Here is a 16101-nt window from a genome sequence, read left to right as displayed (position 1 = left end):
TTTTCTGGAAAGCGTCTTGCACTTTTTTTCTGAATATTTAGGTCTGCAGGTTCCAGGTGAGCTGGAATCATTTGCGGGTTCTTGAATTCACAACGATGAATCGCAGTAGCAGACGAAGTCTGACTCTTAATTGGAAGAGGGAGAGGAGACAATGCGCAGGCTTTCTCTATCTATGTGGTGTTGCCCTAGCCACCCCGAGGACCACGTCGAGGACCCGAGGAAAAACCGCGCCTCTGCTTGACAGCTTCTGCAACGTGCCTCACAACGCAGTTGCCCATTGCTGTAAGAGAGGGCGCCACAAGCAGCGCAAGCATAGTTGACTTCGTTGATGAGCGCGAGAGTGAGCGAACAGGTAGTGGTGGCGCGAAAACGCAGCGCCTGCAGCGCGCGTAGTATCGGTTGGGGATGGCTCGTATAGCGGGTGTAGCTGTTGGTGCTTCTGTGGGGCAAAGCGCCGGCTAAAATGTTGTGTCGTTCAAAAAGGGTGATCATGTGACGACGTGCAACAATGGATACCTACCGGTGAAATGCCTTTCGTGCAGTGGACCGTCGAGCCGGTATTTCTCAGCCGACAGCCCATACCCCCGGATAAAAATGTAACAGACGAGCTCGAGGCGACCGCCAACGTAACTTTGGTCGGGACCCTCCGGCAGCTCGCGTGTTTAGTGTCAGTGGCCGACTGTGTTTTCAGTGAGATAAGTTCCGAATGCAAAGTGCTCGCCGAAAGAAGTGAACGCCTGTGGGATAAGATTCAACACTGCGAGAGGATCGTATCCGAGCTGAACGCCAAATCTGTGGCAGTTCGTAAGTATCAGTGTGCCATAGCAATTACAGAAAGTGAGTTACGGACGCGAGCTTGTCGGTTGATCGTTGAATGGGATTGTCTTTTCCGAATGACGACAGTTCTCTTCACAGATACGCAGTCTCATTAGTCGTGAAGCGGAATAAGTTTGAATGCCGTTTCTCAGTAGCCTATTCGCTAAGCCGAAGTTATGTTTTTGTAGCTGCGCAATGTTTGAACTCCAAGAATGCAGTAGCTCGGACTACTGCTCTGTAGTACATCGATTTTGTGTTTATCTGGCTACTTGATGGAGCAGGACAGGACACACATGTTGTCATTCCTTTAATGAGGATTTGGCTTTCCGTTTCCAAGTCTGCGTAAGGATGACAATGTGCGCAGACTGAACCCAGTTTGTGGCAACTGTTGTGTCATCGCTGTCAGAGAGTGGCGTTAAAGCTTGCATTTTAAAGACGTATCGTGCCAAGTTACGTTTAGTATTGTTTAAATGTATCACGGTCGACCTCCAAGATAACCGCTCTCGAAGAGCGTCCGATTTGTGTGCTTACAGGTGTTTCACGGAGTGGCTTACAGGTGTTCAGTCTGGATTCCACGTTGCAAAGTATTGACATCATAGGCCGCAGGGGGTGATTATTGCGCCGAAACGTTGTAACATCATGTCTCGCTTTATTCTGTGTGCACGGGGAAGTGAGCTTTTATTTTTCTGATAATCCTATTCGGTCTGCTGCATGGGTGTATGGACCGAACAACATACAACACCTGCAATTGTCAAGGCAAGTTGCACTGTTTGCCATATCGGTTGATATAGCACTGTCGGAACGAAGGCGTGTTGCAAAACTTCAGCGTCTTAGCACTCATTCCGCAGTATAATGACATTGTCTTCTTCTTTGTTAGAAAGATTGTAGATGGCTTGGATATTTAAAGTATAATTAAACTTCATCCTTTATCCCGCTAGTGGAGCGCTTGGTGGGGAAAAAGTTGCAGCATGTACTCTCACTTCGGGAAGTTGTCATCTCGTGGATAAGCGTGCATAAATACGACAGTAAATAAATATGAGAAAATATGCGGTGAGGCACATTCACACCCGCACACCTATATGTTAGCGCTTATTTAGCTCGAAAATTATTCGATTTTTTAAGCTGCTGCGCAAATGCAGTTTCTGAAGCAACCTTTCTTGGTTGGTCCTGTTGAATGTTTAATTCACTCTCTGTGTCATACTGTCGACCGCATTCGGAGTCGTTGCTTTTCACACCTTTATTCGTGGCACTCCGAAAATATCTGTTTTGCAGCTCGTAGTAGCGGTATGACACCTTCATAACTTCAACCTCCATGGTTGTATGTGCATTGGCCAGTGATTTATCCAAACCCCCTAACAATCCCCCCAAATCTGGGAGACACCCCGTAAAATTTTGTGAGAGTGTGCAATACTTTGTCGAAGAGCATAAAATATACCCCCCTTGCAGAGCCTGACACACTCCAAGGACGAAATTCTGGGTAAAGCACTGGCACAGGCGCGTTCAATTCAGGGTCACGTCACGAACTGGGTACGCCACTGTGGGAAATTTTTTAAGCCTCTTCCTCGGAACATCTTTTGCAGGCGCGAAGGTTTTCGTTCGACACGGCGAGCCCAGAAATGTGTAATTTAGAACGCAAACCTTTCATTTGACGTCGGCCAAAATGACACTACATCATCCAAACAGGTTCCCTGATTCGTTTTTTTTTTGTTTCCTTTATTTTTTTCTTTGTTTTCTTTATCTGCAGAGGGAACGTGTTTCTCATGAATTTTGACGCCTCCGCTATCAACGCCGCTGGACGTTCAGACGTCGAGCAGACCGCAGCAACGGGAAACATAGGCCGTGCCTGGAGTGGCGCCGAGACCTATAGTTTATAGGGACAGCCAGGCGTGACGGTGACACCGCCTTACAGAAATCTGCTCACATTGCTACCATGTCCTTTGCTTTGCTCCAATCGTGATTTATTCACAAACCTTCCTTACCAGCTCCCGTGGTGTAGCGGATATGCCGATCGCTTTCTACGCCGAGACTGGGAGCAGACGCGAGTTCGAAGCCCGTCACCGTCTGTGGTGTTTGACGTTTTCCATGGGTTTTCCGGCAGTCTCTCCAGACGAATGTCGGCCCAGTTCTCCCTGAAGTCGGCCCAAGACGCATACTAACCCCCCCCCCTCCTGTTCCCCCACTCCTTCCTGCTGTCCTCTCTCCCTCTGCCCGCGTCTGTACGCCACTTATTGTCGCAGTTGCTTCGCGGCACGAACTCGGAGTTTTAAAAAAGAACCTTTGGCACGGAATTATATCAAACCACTTTTTTTTGCTAGCTCGTCGCTCTCATGGGCTTTGAAATGGAAATGCGGAGACGTTGCAGTCCATATATGCTCATTTCATTTAGATAACTTCATTGCCTCGCTTAAGGAAAAAAACACAAAGACCTTGCTATGTCGAACAGCAACACTTTGCTAACTGTTCCACACAGGGAAATAATATATATTTTCTGAGTCGTCTTTCCTGTCAGACTGTTTCTTTTCTTTCTCTTACTGATTTCTTTCTTGCTTCCTCTCGTTGTTGCGAACACCAATAAATCCAGGGAGAGGCTTCGGTCAGGTAACCTACGCGCAGTCGGCATTTTGTTGCCGAAAAGCGTGCGTGGGATACAGGATACAGAAAAATACTCGGGCAGCTGCGTTGAGAGAGAGGCGAGGTGGAAGTGGTGTACGGTTGAAGACACGCCGGCGCAACGTACCTTTCCGCAATATAGTTGAAAGGTGGGAGGAGAGAGGGAGAAAGAAAAGAACTCGTTAATCGCTGAGGTTTCGGTTGGCACTCTTTGTCTTAGGCTCCATTTCTTTCTTCGTCTGCATACGTCTGGCAGTGAGGTTCCGCGAGAGACTCCATCGTTGATTGTGTGGGTGTTTTCTTGCCTTGCGAGTAAAAGCAGCGCGTTTTATAGCTCATGGACGTCTAGTGTACAAACACACAGGGTGTCTTTTTTTCTTCGATACAGCTTTTTTCATAAAAAAAAAAAAACTATAAGGTCTATAGACATTCTGTTTTCACTTCTATCATCTCTGGGCCGGTGGAAGTTATTGGCCATGTGTTGCTCAACCGTGGAATGACTAATTACCAAAGATCGTTAATTCACTTCTTAATAATTGATTATATTTAGCTAATCCGTTTCCTCCCCCGTCTGTCACATAGGATGAGTCGGCGTGTATTCTGCTGCAGCATTTTGTAACTGGTAATATACAATTTTGAACCACCTGCCATTTGTAGGGGCCCTGTTGCATCTGCAGAGCTCGCGTTTCCCTTCAGTCCCCGATAATTGGCAATCAAAAATTATTTCGCAGCTTGTACGACAGCCAACTGTTAAACCTTCGTCGCTACCAGGGACTTTCCTCACATTCCACCACGCTCCTATAGCCCAGTGTTTCCCAAAGTGTGGTCCGCGGACCCCTGGGGGTCCTCGATAGTGTCTGTGGGGGTCCGCGACCGTCTCTCACATTTCAGTGAGGATTTTCGTCCCCACAAATACGCGCTCGTACATGCTGCCCGATTTCCAAACACCCAGAACTTCCAAAATTGCTACAAGCATGCTTCAACGGCTGGCTTCTAATTTCTGATAGAAAAGTCCTGCATTGTCCGCGTCATACACATACAAGCAAGAAGAAGAAACCAGTCCGGAATCGTTTCTGAAGCTGTATCGAAAGCACGCAACAGCTGACGAGGTTGCTGGTTATGCACTGGCTGTGACGGTGTGTGTGTGGGGGGGGGGGGGGGTCCGTGAATTGGTTCTCATCGCTTCCGGGGGTCCGCCACCGCCAAAAGTTTGGGAAACACTGCTCTAGCCCCCATCCCCACCCCGAAGATCTGACGACCCCCCCCTCCCCCCCCTCAATAAAGAATACCTACCAAAGAGGCCGGAAAGGCCAATAGATCTGGCTGTCGCATCCCAGTACCGTAGCTAGAAAAAGGTACTGTCACACACACCCGATGTGAACAGTGCTCAAATCCCCTGGTGCCACCTCAATGCAGGCCCAATGAAATACACCTCCGCTGTTTCCGCCCGCCGGCGTCTGAAATTTGCGTGTCGGATAGATTCAGCGCGCACTCGTTCCGAGTGGAGATCCCTGATGAGCCATTCCGAAGCCTTGTTGCGCGCAGTAGGATTACCGTTGATTCCCGCCGGCTTTATTAAGCCCTTTTAAACGCGGGCGCCTCCTCATTTGGAAGAACACCCCTGTAGAGGTCAAAAACCCTTCTCGTCGGTTAACGACATTGAGGAGCCCTCATTTTTATCCGCCTGGATACATTGAGCTTCGTCGCGTAGCCAGTTTGTCGCCTCGTTGTTAAGTTGCGGGAATTAATGTACGCGCTGATGGGCATATGCTTCGTAATCTCGCCCGTGGGACGAAGGAAATGGGTGTACTTTAGACAGGCGGTAACGGTGGTTGGCAGCGTAGTTTAACACCTTGTTGCTTGTAAACCCTGCACAACAAGTTTTCATGCGACAGGGGACGCTAAATAATTTTTAATTTGCGAGTAAAATACTAGCTCCCTCTGTGTACGCAGAAAGAGCTAGTATTGAGGCACCCTACGGTAAAATAGTCATGTATACGGTAAACTAACGGTAAAACGGCTCGGGACGACGTCCGGTGGGAAATAGTCCCTAATTTGAGAGACTGCATTAGTTCTCCAAGCTGCAGGAATATTATGATTGATTGATTGCAAAAAGAAAAAAATATGGAGATGCGAGTGCCGACGAAGGCAAATTAATATTATATCCAAGCATTTCTTCGGTGCTTTCTGCACAGCGAGATCTTAGTGCAGCAAGATGTGAGTGGTTGGAAAGCGAAGAAACAATCTGCAGTCGCGTTTTCGCTCTTTCCTATTGGCTGCAGTCGCATCACCACCACCACCATCATCACCACCATCATCACCACCATCATCACCACCATCATCAACACCATCATCAACACCATAATCAACTTCTGCTTAATCTTTCGTGCTGTGTTCTGACGATGAACGTGGGTATACAGGAATCCCGATTGTGAAGGGACCGCACTGTTGTTGTGACTTTACGTTTGAAAATTGAATTTTTTATTTTATTTGATTAATTGATTATCTGATTATCACGCACCGTGATTTCTAGATTAATCACGCCGTTTCACCGCCCTCCTCTTTGTCCTTCCCAGTTCTGAAGGGCTTCAACTGCGGTTGAAGCCCTTCAGAACTGGGCTCACTCTAAGAAAAAAAGGAGTACTTTTACTCCTTTTGGGGAGTAATTGCATTGCCACAAAAAACTGTCCCTTTCGGGAGTAAATGAATGTCACAGAGTGAAGACCGCATTTCACGCGATGTTGTAAGAGTCCCAGGTACATAATTGGTGCGCATGCATGAAAATACTTTGAAGCAAACCGTCAACCGTGATATATCGAGTGATATAAAATCTTGCGCCATACTAGGGCACAATTTGCGAAGAAAGATGCGCTAACTGTTTCGTACTCTGTGTGGTTGAGTTGTACAGCCTTATGTCGTTCAAATTGACCAAGGGCACACATTCACCTAGACTGTTGCATTCAGGAGACCATTCGCGAAGTTTAGTGACAATTTGCAGTCCCGGGGAGTAAATGTCGGGACTAAATGTTGGGTTAGGGGACTAAAATGGGGAGTAATTGCAGACTAGGGGAGTAGAAACTGCAATTACTCCCCGTTTTACTCCTCTTTTTCTTAGAGTGTGGAGTCTGAAAATACACGCGCACTTTGAACAGACAGCAATTTAATCTGATTGAAAGTCAAACCAACGGGCGTCTTCGGGTAGAAAAGACACATAAAAGTCCCGCTGGACGTCAGGGTGGAAACACGCCTGTCCGCAAGCCAGAGGAGTTTCATCCCCCCCGTGGGAAACGGAGAAGACGGTATTGCGTTGTTTGTTTGTCCCTGTCGTCGTTGCCGGAAAGCCCCTGTTCCCGCACGATCAATCGAGACGGGCTTCAGAAGTGGCCTGCTATTTGTTTACGAGACGGGCAGGAAAGTGGCGTGCCTGATGAAAACGTGGCAGCTTTGGTGTTCGCTGCCGATCAAGTGGTTTTGGGACCTCGGCTGTGTTTACTTTTCATCTGCGAGCCGCTGTTGGATCTTGTGACGGGGATTTATCCTGGGTGGTATCGTATGACAGGTTAGGAATGTATCGTTTAATTTTTTATATACTATACAAACGTTGCGTGAGCGGTGTGACGCTAAACGAAGTAACGAAAGGAATATATTTGAAGAGAGTCGGCATTAATTCGTTTGGGTATACCACATGCAAAATTTCATCCATCAGAACTTCGTAACTTTTTAGATAAATGAAGAAAGGGAAAGACATGTTCACATCCGTTTCCGGTTTTCCGATGCCGTATGGACGAGCAAGCGCACCCTGGCGGACGTCACGAAGGTGATGATGATAAGAGAAAAAAAATGGAGATGTGAGCCCGTTCACTGCGGGACAAGCTACTCCAGGTCTAGTAAAAAGACAAAAAAAAAACATGAAGATGTGCACAGAATTGGCCGCCAATTTAATTGAAATATTTTGGACGGCGACCCGAAGCGTCATAAGCAAGCATGTGACGCCCCCCCCCCCTCTCTCTCTCTCTCTCTCTCTCTCTCTATTAGCTTCGGTCGTTTGCTTCGAGCACGACCCGTTGCCTTGCTTCTGCAATTTGCGGTGTACCTGCTTGTAAAGTTTCGCAATATAGTCGTACAGCTTGGGACAAAAGTTTACGGAACACCGGGGTGTCGCATTTCTCCAATGGAGCGGCAACCTAGCAGCAAAAAGGAGTGGACATACATACTGAGAGATGGATAGAATAGCCCGCCACCCGTTTCCTATTCGATCGCCTTGTGATAGCTGGCAGGGAAGCGCTCCGATGAAGAAATACGCAGGTGCCGTGTTCCGTAAACTTTTGTCCCAAGCTGTACCACTTAAAAATATATCCAAAAAGCAATACAAACTCCTCTATTACTTTCCTTTACGAGGAAGATTTCAATTACGAGTCTTCCCTGAGCGAGGCTCTAGGGAAAGCGAATCTAATTCGCGAAACGTGGATTGTTTTCTTCATCTTCCGAAAATTTTGCGTGCTGTCACCTTATTGGACTGAGTTTGTTCAAATATAATTGGCTCACATATGTGTACCGTTCGCTAAAGGACCTCAATTAACTTTCTAATCAGGAAGGTTCGAGTGAATCGTCGCTATAGGCAATCCTTCGGCGAAGCGTCGGTTCCGCGAATTTCCCACGGCGATAATTTTGCAGACGCGGAAATGACCTCTTTGCCTTGACTTTCGATTTCGTCTAGAATTAGCCGAGTGCAATTTTGTGCAACTGGGCTTCCTCTTCTGCATGACCTCGCGTAGTCGTCTAATGCTGCTTTCACCAAAACATTTTGAACACGGTGTTGAGTTCTTCTTTTTTTCTTTGCTTTCTGTGTTTTTTTACGACACACAAGACGTTGTCGTTGTATAGAATCCCCGCGTACACGAAAAAGGCTGTGCACGTTTTATCAAGTGAGATAAACAGCAGCTTGCAGACGACCGTCGTGAGGGGAAGCAAACAATAATATTTGTGGCGAAGCAAAATTACATCAAAGCCAAGGTTGTGATTCGTACCTCGACTACGGTCACTTTGGTTGGAACAGAACGTCAACACCGCTCTCTCTCTCTCTCCTTTTCAAGAAGCGCGACAATGCGGAGATGCCTCGGCTTGGTCTCCTCAAACGATCTCCCACGTTGATTGGACGAGAGGAGACCAATGAGAACCCGCTCCGCAGTGTCGTAGCATAAATAATGCAATTGCGATACACAGCACACGCGTACGGATGCACGTGTGTACCGACGCACACACACACACACACACACGAACCCTGGCGAACTTCCGACACGCCTTTTCTCGTGTCCTCATTTCGTAACAAATTTGACGGCTAACTGCTGGGAAGAGCTTCGAAAAAACAACCGAGCGAAAATTGAAATGCCGGGGTAACATCCGGCGAAACGGTTACAAAAGAAAACACAAGTGGCACACCTCGAATGTCAGAAAGCGAAAGAAAGTTCATCAAGCGCAGCGGAAAGGAGAGTTCGTAGCTCGCCCTCGTTAAACTGGCTTTCTTCACCCGCTATTCTTAAACTGTTTCCCGGGCTCCTCTCGCGACGAACAGGTGCAGCCAGCATTAAAAGTTTGCACCAGGCAAGTATGGACTTCATTAGAGGAGAGCTAGCTCACACATTCATCGTCGTTATGCGCAAATGGCGGCGAATGTATGCGGCTTCAATCAAAAAGAAAGTTTGTGTCTTGTGAAGTGACGGTGCCGAGTAACGACCATGACCTACTAGATTATAAAGACCATGTCATAGGCACCCCTTCCCAGCCCCACATTTGGAAGCTAGCGGTGGCGCTACTCATCGGCACGGTTATTGCTTCCTCAACTTCCACAATATGAAAGATGAAAGCTGTTTGTTTCAGCCTCAGAACATCATTTCTCTCATGTTCTACAGTATACTTTGTGCTTCAGCTTTCCTTAGTATTTTTGTACAAGCGGTGGATGTCCCACGGAAGACGTTTCATTCCAAAGTCGATTATCATCATAATTCTATGCGTTTTCATAGCAGCATAGATGTTGCTGTCGTCTGCTACGGTAGTTGCGCGTTCGCTTCTGCGCGTTTTCAAATTTCCATTGTCCAATCATGACGTAGATCTCGCGAGCCGGTAAGTAGCGCCCCTAGCGGATCGTGGGGACGGACTCCTTATGGGGGTTGCCAATTATGACGTGGTCGTTATAATCTAGTAGGTCGTGGTAACGACTCAACGAGTCGAATTTTTCGGCTCGTTGAGTTTCTTCCATGCTTTTTTTTTTTTTTTCAATCAACGAATATGATTTTGAGCCACGCACTCTGACATTTGTTCAGGTGAGAACGATAACTTCACGATGACGTCATTTAAAACTGCCTAATTCGCTGTCGTACTGGTACCGGTAGCTAATACTGTTTGCAGCGCGCCTTTATGAGATCAAAATCGCCACACAGACGAAGAAGTGCAACTCTCTCCTGACTCTCAGAAAAGGCTGCCACAGTAGTGTAAGGGGCCTATCATGAGAGAGTGAAGGGATGTTTTTTGTTTTTTTTTGTTAGGTGGATACGGTTGTGGTAGCTGTGTAGCTACTGTTTGGTAGGTACGGATCGAACTTGCAGAACCCTAGACACTGGCAACGTACACTGACACGCCTTCATGTCTCAGAATACCGAGCAGTGAATCTGTTTTGCCGTAGAAATCAAGGTTCAGCACATCATATGGTGCTGCGCTGCGCTTCAGGGTCCTTAGCATGACCCCTATAGGGTGCCAAGGCAAACATACGCCAGCACAACGCTGCAAATAAAACGTGTCGTCACGCTGTTCTCAGCTTATGTACCGAGGTCATGTTGACCTGTTTCTTTTTCCATCGCGTATTTCGACATTTGTTCCCCCATACCCTGTAGAAGGGGAACACCATGCACACACAGAACCATTTCCGTGGCTGCCACAGGGCAGACGTCGACCTTGGGAACGCTTCACTGATTTTCTGACAGAGAAACCGAACCTTCGTTACAGCCACGACGCTATCCAAGCGAGGTTGTCGAAATGAAGTGGCAGCTTCATACTTCGCCCATGTCGTATTTAATGCCCTTGACCTTCGCAGTCTTTCGCAATGGGTATGGTTTCTTTCGACATCAGTCCATGCCATCCAACTTTTCTTGCTTCTGGGGCAAACGCCGAGATGTACCGACAGCAGCACCAAGTCGCTTCGTGAGATACCTCGTCTTTTTCACATGTTTCTTCACCGCTGCACACTGACTTTGCTGCACACCGGTGTGATATACGGTGTGTGTCAAGGCCTTGCATACGACGGAAAGATGGGTGAGTCACTGCTCCACCCGTATTCGCCATTGTGCATTGTGTCTGTCGGTCCGTGGGTGAAACGTGAAGCGTAGCTTTCCAACGTGGCATCGGGACATCGCCCAGTTGATTACGACCCTCCTCAGATGACAGGAACCTCTTGTCGGTCAGGGACATGAGTACGAGGCCTACGGGCAAAAAATCGCGCAACTTTTCCATGTAATCTGGTAAACGTACAATGTAAAGTGCTGGACTACAAAATTGGAAATACGTATTTCCGGAAAGTAAAGGCAAATTCTTGTCGTGGCTGTAAACAAGCGCACCGCCTTCACCGTGAAAGCTTCGGACGAGACGAGGTCTCTGATTGATTGATACATTGGTTGAAAAAGAAAAACATGAAGATGCACGGGAGTCCGACTAAGTCTGGGCAGGCTCAGGGGCGGATCCAAGGGGGGAGGGGGGCGATCGCCCCCCAAAAAAGTCAGCTTATACATGGGAGTTCCCTCTCCCCTCCCCCACTACGCGCTCCGACAAAGAAACCCCCCCCCCTCAAAAAAAAAAAAAAAACGAGGGTCGGGAACTGCCCCTGGGCAGGCTATGTTAGAGCATATATGCTCTGTTCCTGCATTCACACGGCACAAAGCTGCTGGAAAATACCTGAGTATCAAATTTCGCAACTCTTAATGCTGCATGGGCTGGACGTCTCCAAAGGGATGGTTGTCCCACAGGTCGACATGGTCTGGTGGTTGCCCATTGATACTAAAGGAGCGTGAGCCTCCTGGTACGATCCGTATACGGCGCTTTCATAAAAGACCAAAGACGCGATCCCAGAAGAATGCGTCGATACACCTGTGTCTATGCCCTTATTTTTCGCTTCGCGCCGTGCAGGTGTTTGCTCAAACAACTACGTGTTGCCGCTTCCTGTAGCGTTGCGCTGAGGCCGATAACCTCCACCCGCCTCCACGCACGATCCTACCGACTGTGGTAAGAGAAGTGGATAAACATTACAGCGGCGTCATGGGCAGGGCAAGTTCCGGTCATGCCGACGTCTAAAGTGCGTATACTCACAACTAAGCAGCTCCTCTTGCTGGATAAAGTTCCTGCATGCTTGCTGGCGGTGGTCCAAAGCTCGTGTCTTACAGGACCTTCGTTAGCCGAACTTTTTCTTTTTGGTATAACGGAAGAGCCGTCCGTTGCGGAAAGGCAAGGATGGACTTCGAATAAAGGCTTATTTGTCGTACCGCTAATAAGTCTCTAAGTTGCATGGTGGACCTTTCGTTGACACACAACACCAATAAATGAACTATCAAGTTAATTACCTCACTCCTCATATCTGTAAGAATGTGAAAACGAAGACCTCATGCTTTGTCGCAGCATTCACATTGTCACAGTATGAGCAGAATTCATGAACATGGGCTCTTCTGATGTCACGGGAGCATACTCTGAGGACACCTGAGCAAGCATGAAGCTCTTCTGGTGTCACACCAGTGTGATTTTGAGGACATCAGAGGGCACATCAGGATTTTTGTTGTGACATCAGAGATCTTGGATGACTGACATAGACTGAATTAAAAATTTCCAGGGGGGGGGGGATATGCATATTATCTAAAAATTAGGAGGGAAATGTTAGCCTGCGCTACGGCAGCTTGCTATTCCCAGGAAAGAAAGAAAAAAAAAACGACAAACAAAAAGAAAAGCAAAAAAAAAAAAAGAATAAAAGGAAAACAAACACGAAATTGGTCGCAGAAGGCTACAGATCCGCAGGCACTGAACAAGTGCCTTCGTCACCTGACTATGTTGTGTGGGGCCTAGCAGTATACTGGTATTCACAGAAAACGTATCTCGATCGCTTTTCTCAGAGGCTAATGTGCAAGTGAACAAAACCGCCATTCTCGTACATTGGCGAGCCATACACATCTTAATCGCTTCATGCTACACGATTAACACCCAAAGTGCCATACTCGTCCCTTTCGACTGCCGTTCTGTCTGAACCACCGCTTAACGGTGCTATCGACATTCACACAGACACAATCGATTAAGGTCGATAGAGAGAGCTCGTGGTAGAGGCGAGCATGAGCGCCACTGTGTGTCAAAGAGAGGCAATGTCATCTCATCGCAGATGCAAAGCACGCTCAGTGTCCCTTTGTTTCATTTACGAGCCCTTGTTGGGCAGCAGCGGAGCATTTGCAAAAACAGGAGGTGCCCGCTCGGCTACATTGTCCTGTGCAAGGCCCGTGTCGTACACGTTGAGGTAAAGTGAATAAGTGGTTCTCTAATTCAGTTTGGTCCTTCATTATTCCGAGCGAGGAAAACGGGAAGGGGTGTGCGGCACTCGCCCGTGGAATTCTTTTATTTTTAGTCTGCGCCTAACTACGTCATTTCTTTACGCCATTCTTCCTCGCCGCGTTCAGGCATTTGGTCGCATATATCCGTGCATTCACACGAGAGACGTCCGCACGGGATATTCTTCGGGAAGGGAAACAAAAAGAAAAAATACTCACGGGGCTCATGTTGGGCATTCGCACGGCGACGGTATATGGGGAGCGGTGTACTGCGCCAATAGTAGACGACGCCACCGGCATCTGTTGTCTGCTCCAGAATATTGGGAGAAGAGGTACGTAATGCGCACATAAAGCAGACGACACCATTGGCCCTGTCGTCAAGACAGACACGGAATATCCTGTGGCTGTCTTGCGGCAAATAGTTAGAAAGGTATAAAAGAAACCATGTTGCAAAATTTTATTTTTCGTTAAAACCAAACCAAATCATGTTGAGCGCTCGCGCTTACATTGTAGCAGAAAGCTACGGCATTTTGCGTTTTGCGTATCTTCCGCTGGAGTACCCTGGGGAATGTTGCTCGAGAGAATACACGGATAGTCATGTACGAAACTCTCTGTGTAGTACTTCAGTACTCTGTTGTCGTGTGATATGCGACAGTGAGTCGATGCTTAATGATTTACGCAAAATTATTAAAAATAAAATTGCCAATTGAGCTTTTTGGCCCGTTTTCACCAATACCGATTAGCACTTGAACCGAGATCAACGGTCCCTTAATTTGAATTTAATGCTTTATTCTGCTTCATTAAAAGGAGCTATTGTCACTGTAGCCTTCATCACGTCACCAGCTAACGTTTGTAAAAAAAACAATTGAGTGTCAACTGCATGTTTTAGCACCCTTTGATCTCTGTTCACAGTTAACCAGCGTTAGTGAAACCAGGCGTTTGTGATGCGCGTTTATTCGTGAAGGAATACTTTGGTCTGTATCTATAGCGCGTCCAATTAATTATACAGCAACCTTCGTATAAGATATGCTCTCGAATTAATAGACGAGCAGCGGTATTGATCGCTGTAACCAACACACACAGAAGTGCACGCGGGCAAAGAATATGGATGAACCTGTAGGTATCAGTTCGATATTATGATGACGTGATATGCTATATGCCATTTCGCTTTCAACATTCATGTGTATTCCTATCTCTCGATAACACAACTTTTGTATTGGAATCGAGTGTGTCTCAATTATGTGTCGTGCACATAGGCAGGAATAACGTTGCATAAGCTACGTATGAGCACCCCACCATCAGACCATGAGCAACCTATATGGTGCAGCTTCCCCTTCGATGTGTTCTCCCCCATGCATGCCCGCTATTTTTACTCTGTACTGCTCTGCCTTCAATACTTTTAAGAGAAGGCATCCTAGCAGTCGAAACCCCGCCGAATCGGGCTCCATCATTTGATTTCCTGTGGAACGCTCTGAGCAAACCACGTTGTTTGTGTCTAAATTAAATCACGAGACTTTGGGGGACGGAGCGAGCGAATTTCGCCCTTAAGTGCTTTGATCGACAATCTCCTCGCCCGGCAAGGTTTCCCTTTTAATGGCTACTGATTTGTGAGCCAAACTTCGCACTCTCCTCCCGCCTACTGGGAACGTTTGCCACGAGCCCTCCTGGTGCGTTAATTGAAGGCTGGTCCCGGCTGCGGATTCACGAATGGCATTACTAGATTATCTCTTCACCGCCCCCCTTTTTTTGTTTGTCCAACAATCTTGACAAGGATTCTTGGCGTGACTCTTCGTATTTCGTGCCAGATGTAAATTCTTCGTGGGTTACCGCAATCCATACTCTACGATGAGGCTATGGGTGTTCAGATATGCATAAAAACAATGGCATCCCTCTACCGCTAACACTATCATCGTATAGCGCTGTTTTTCTAGTACAATAAAGCACTATCACGTCTGTCACCCTCATATTATATTACGCGTCTTCTCCAATCTCACTATATCTTCACTGCATGGTGGCCATCGCCTAGTTGACGTGGGTTATTATTTGGGTAATAGCGAGCCAGGACGGAAGTGTGGTCAAAGGAACATGTTTATTGAGTTGGCACTAATCGGAAGGGTCTGAACGTTCTTCGTCAGTCTTCAAGGGTATCGTGTTTGCGGAAGATCTGATTTGGGCCTGCTGCTCTGACGAAGCCGATGTGTCTCTGTTTCTTGCCAGGGCAAAGGATCCGTAGTTGTAGAGTACGGATGGGTGGGTTCAGAGGAATCAGTGATAACTCTAGGGTGGGCCAACCGAATCCGCTCATCCTCGAATCCTAGGCAGGGAGTTGGGAAACCGAATCCCAATGGCGAACCGAATCTTTCGAATCCACCAACCGCGTTTGTTTGTTTCTTTTTAAAATCGGCGCCTTTGGAGTCCACCGAAAGCCTGATTGGCCGACGGCTGCTTTCTTGTATGTTTGTTCACACTGTTTTGGACTGCAAGAGTTCAGGCATGGAACTATCATTACAAGTTTAAAAGTAACATGGGTTTGCTTTTGATTGTTTCTTAGTTTTAGCAAAATAACTCAGACTCGAGAGTTTATGTATTTCCTGTCGTCGATGAACAACACGTTACATAAATTACATATAGGAAGAAGTATACGGGTATGTTTCCTCCAGAAAGTCAACTGTAATTTAATTTGTTTTCCATTAAACAAAGATATCAAATTCTGCTTCAAGCCACTTCTCAGTAGAAGCACTGTCTTTTCCTCCTGCTTTTTGAAGTCTTTTTTTTTTAAGAAAGGATTCGAAAGATTCGAGATTCTTTAGATTCGTGGACTCGTAGAACCTTCCTCCTATTCGGATTCGGAAAGTTCTGGATTCGTCCCATTTCTAGTTATAACCTTGATCTAGTCGAAATGAACTCCGGCTCCGACCATCGGCTGTCTGAACGTCATAAGTGACGTTCCCAATCATTTTGCATCTTCATCAATGTCAGTCCACTACAGATTCCAAACCTCAAAGAGACAAGTATATTTTATACGTATGAATCCGCGTTTTTAGCATTTATTACTGAGTAAATTCGGCGGGTGTTTTTTCGCCGTTTGTACGTTTTGTCAAACTCTGAT

At 47.0% G+C, this 16101-nt stretch overlaps 1 protein-coding gene across 2 annotated transcripts in view; it reads left to right on the top strand.

Moving 5' to 3' along the window:
* The first annotated feature begins 356 nt into the window (after positions 1-356).
* LOC135400947 (actin remodeling regulator NHS-like) overlaps positions 357-16101 on the top strand; it is a 99294-nt gene continuing 83549 nt past the window's right edge. The window contains exon 1 of one of the 2 annotated variants that reach the window (XM_064632973.1): positions 357-804. In XM_064632973.1, the coding sequence (XP_064489043.1) occupies positions 528-804 (277 nt within the window). In that variant the 5' untranslated portion in view covers positions 357-527. Of the gene's footprint in view, positions 805-1397; positions 1573-16101 lie in introns of those variants that run through there. The other variant, XM_064632974.1, reaches the window with a different exon arrangement.

The sequence above is a fragment of the Ornithodoros turicata genome, chromosome 7 (assembly GCF_037126465.1).
Source record: "Ornithodoros turicata isolate Travis chromosome 7, ASM3712646v1, whole genome shotgun sequence".
Classification (NCBI taxonomy): Eukaryota; Metazoa; Arthropoda; class Arachnida; order Ixodida; family Argasidae; genus Ornithodoros; species Ornithodoros turicata.
Note: the sequence above shows the minus strand (reverse complement) of the source record. Positions and strands in the feature narration are given on the sequence as shown.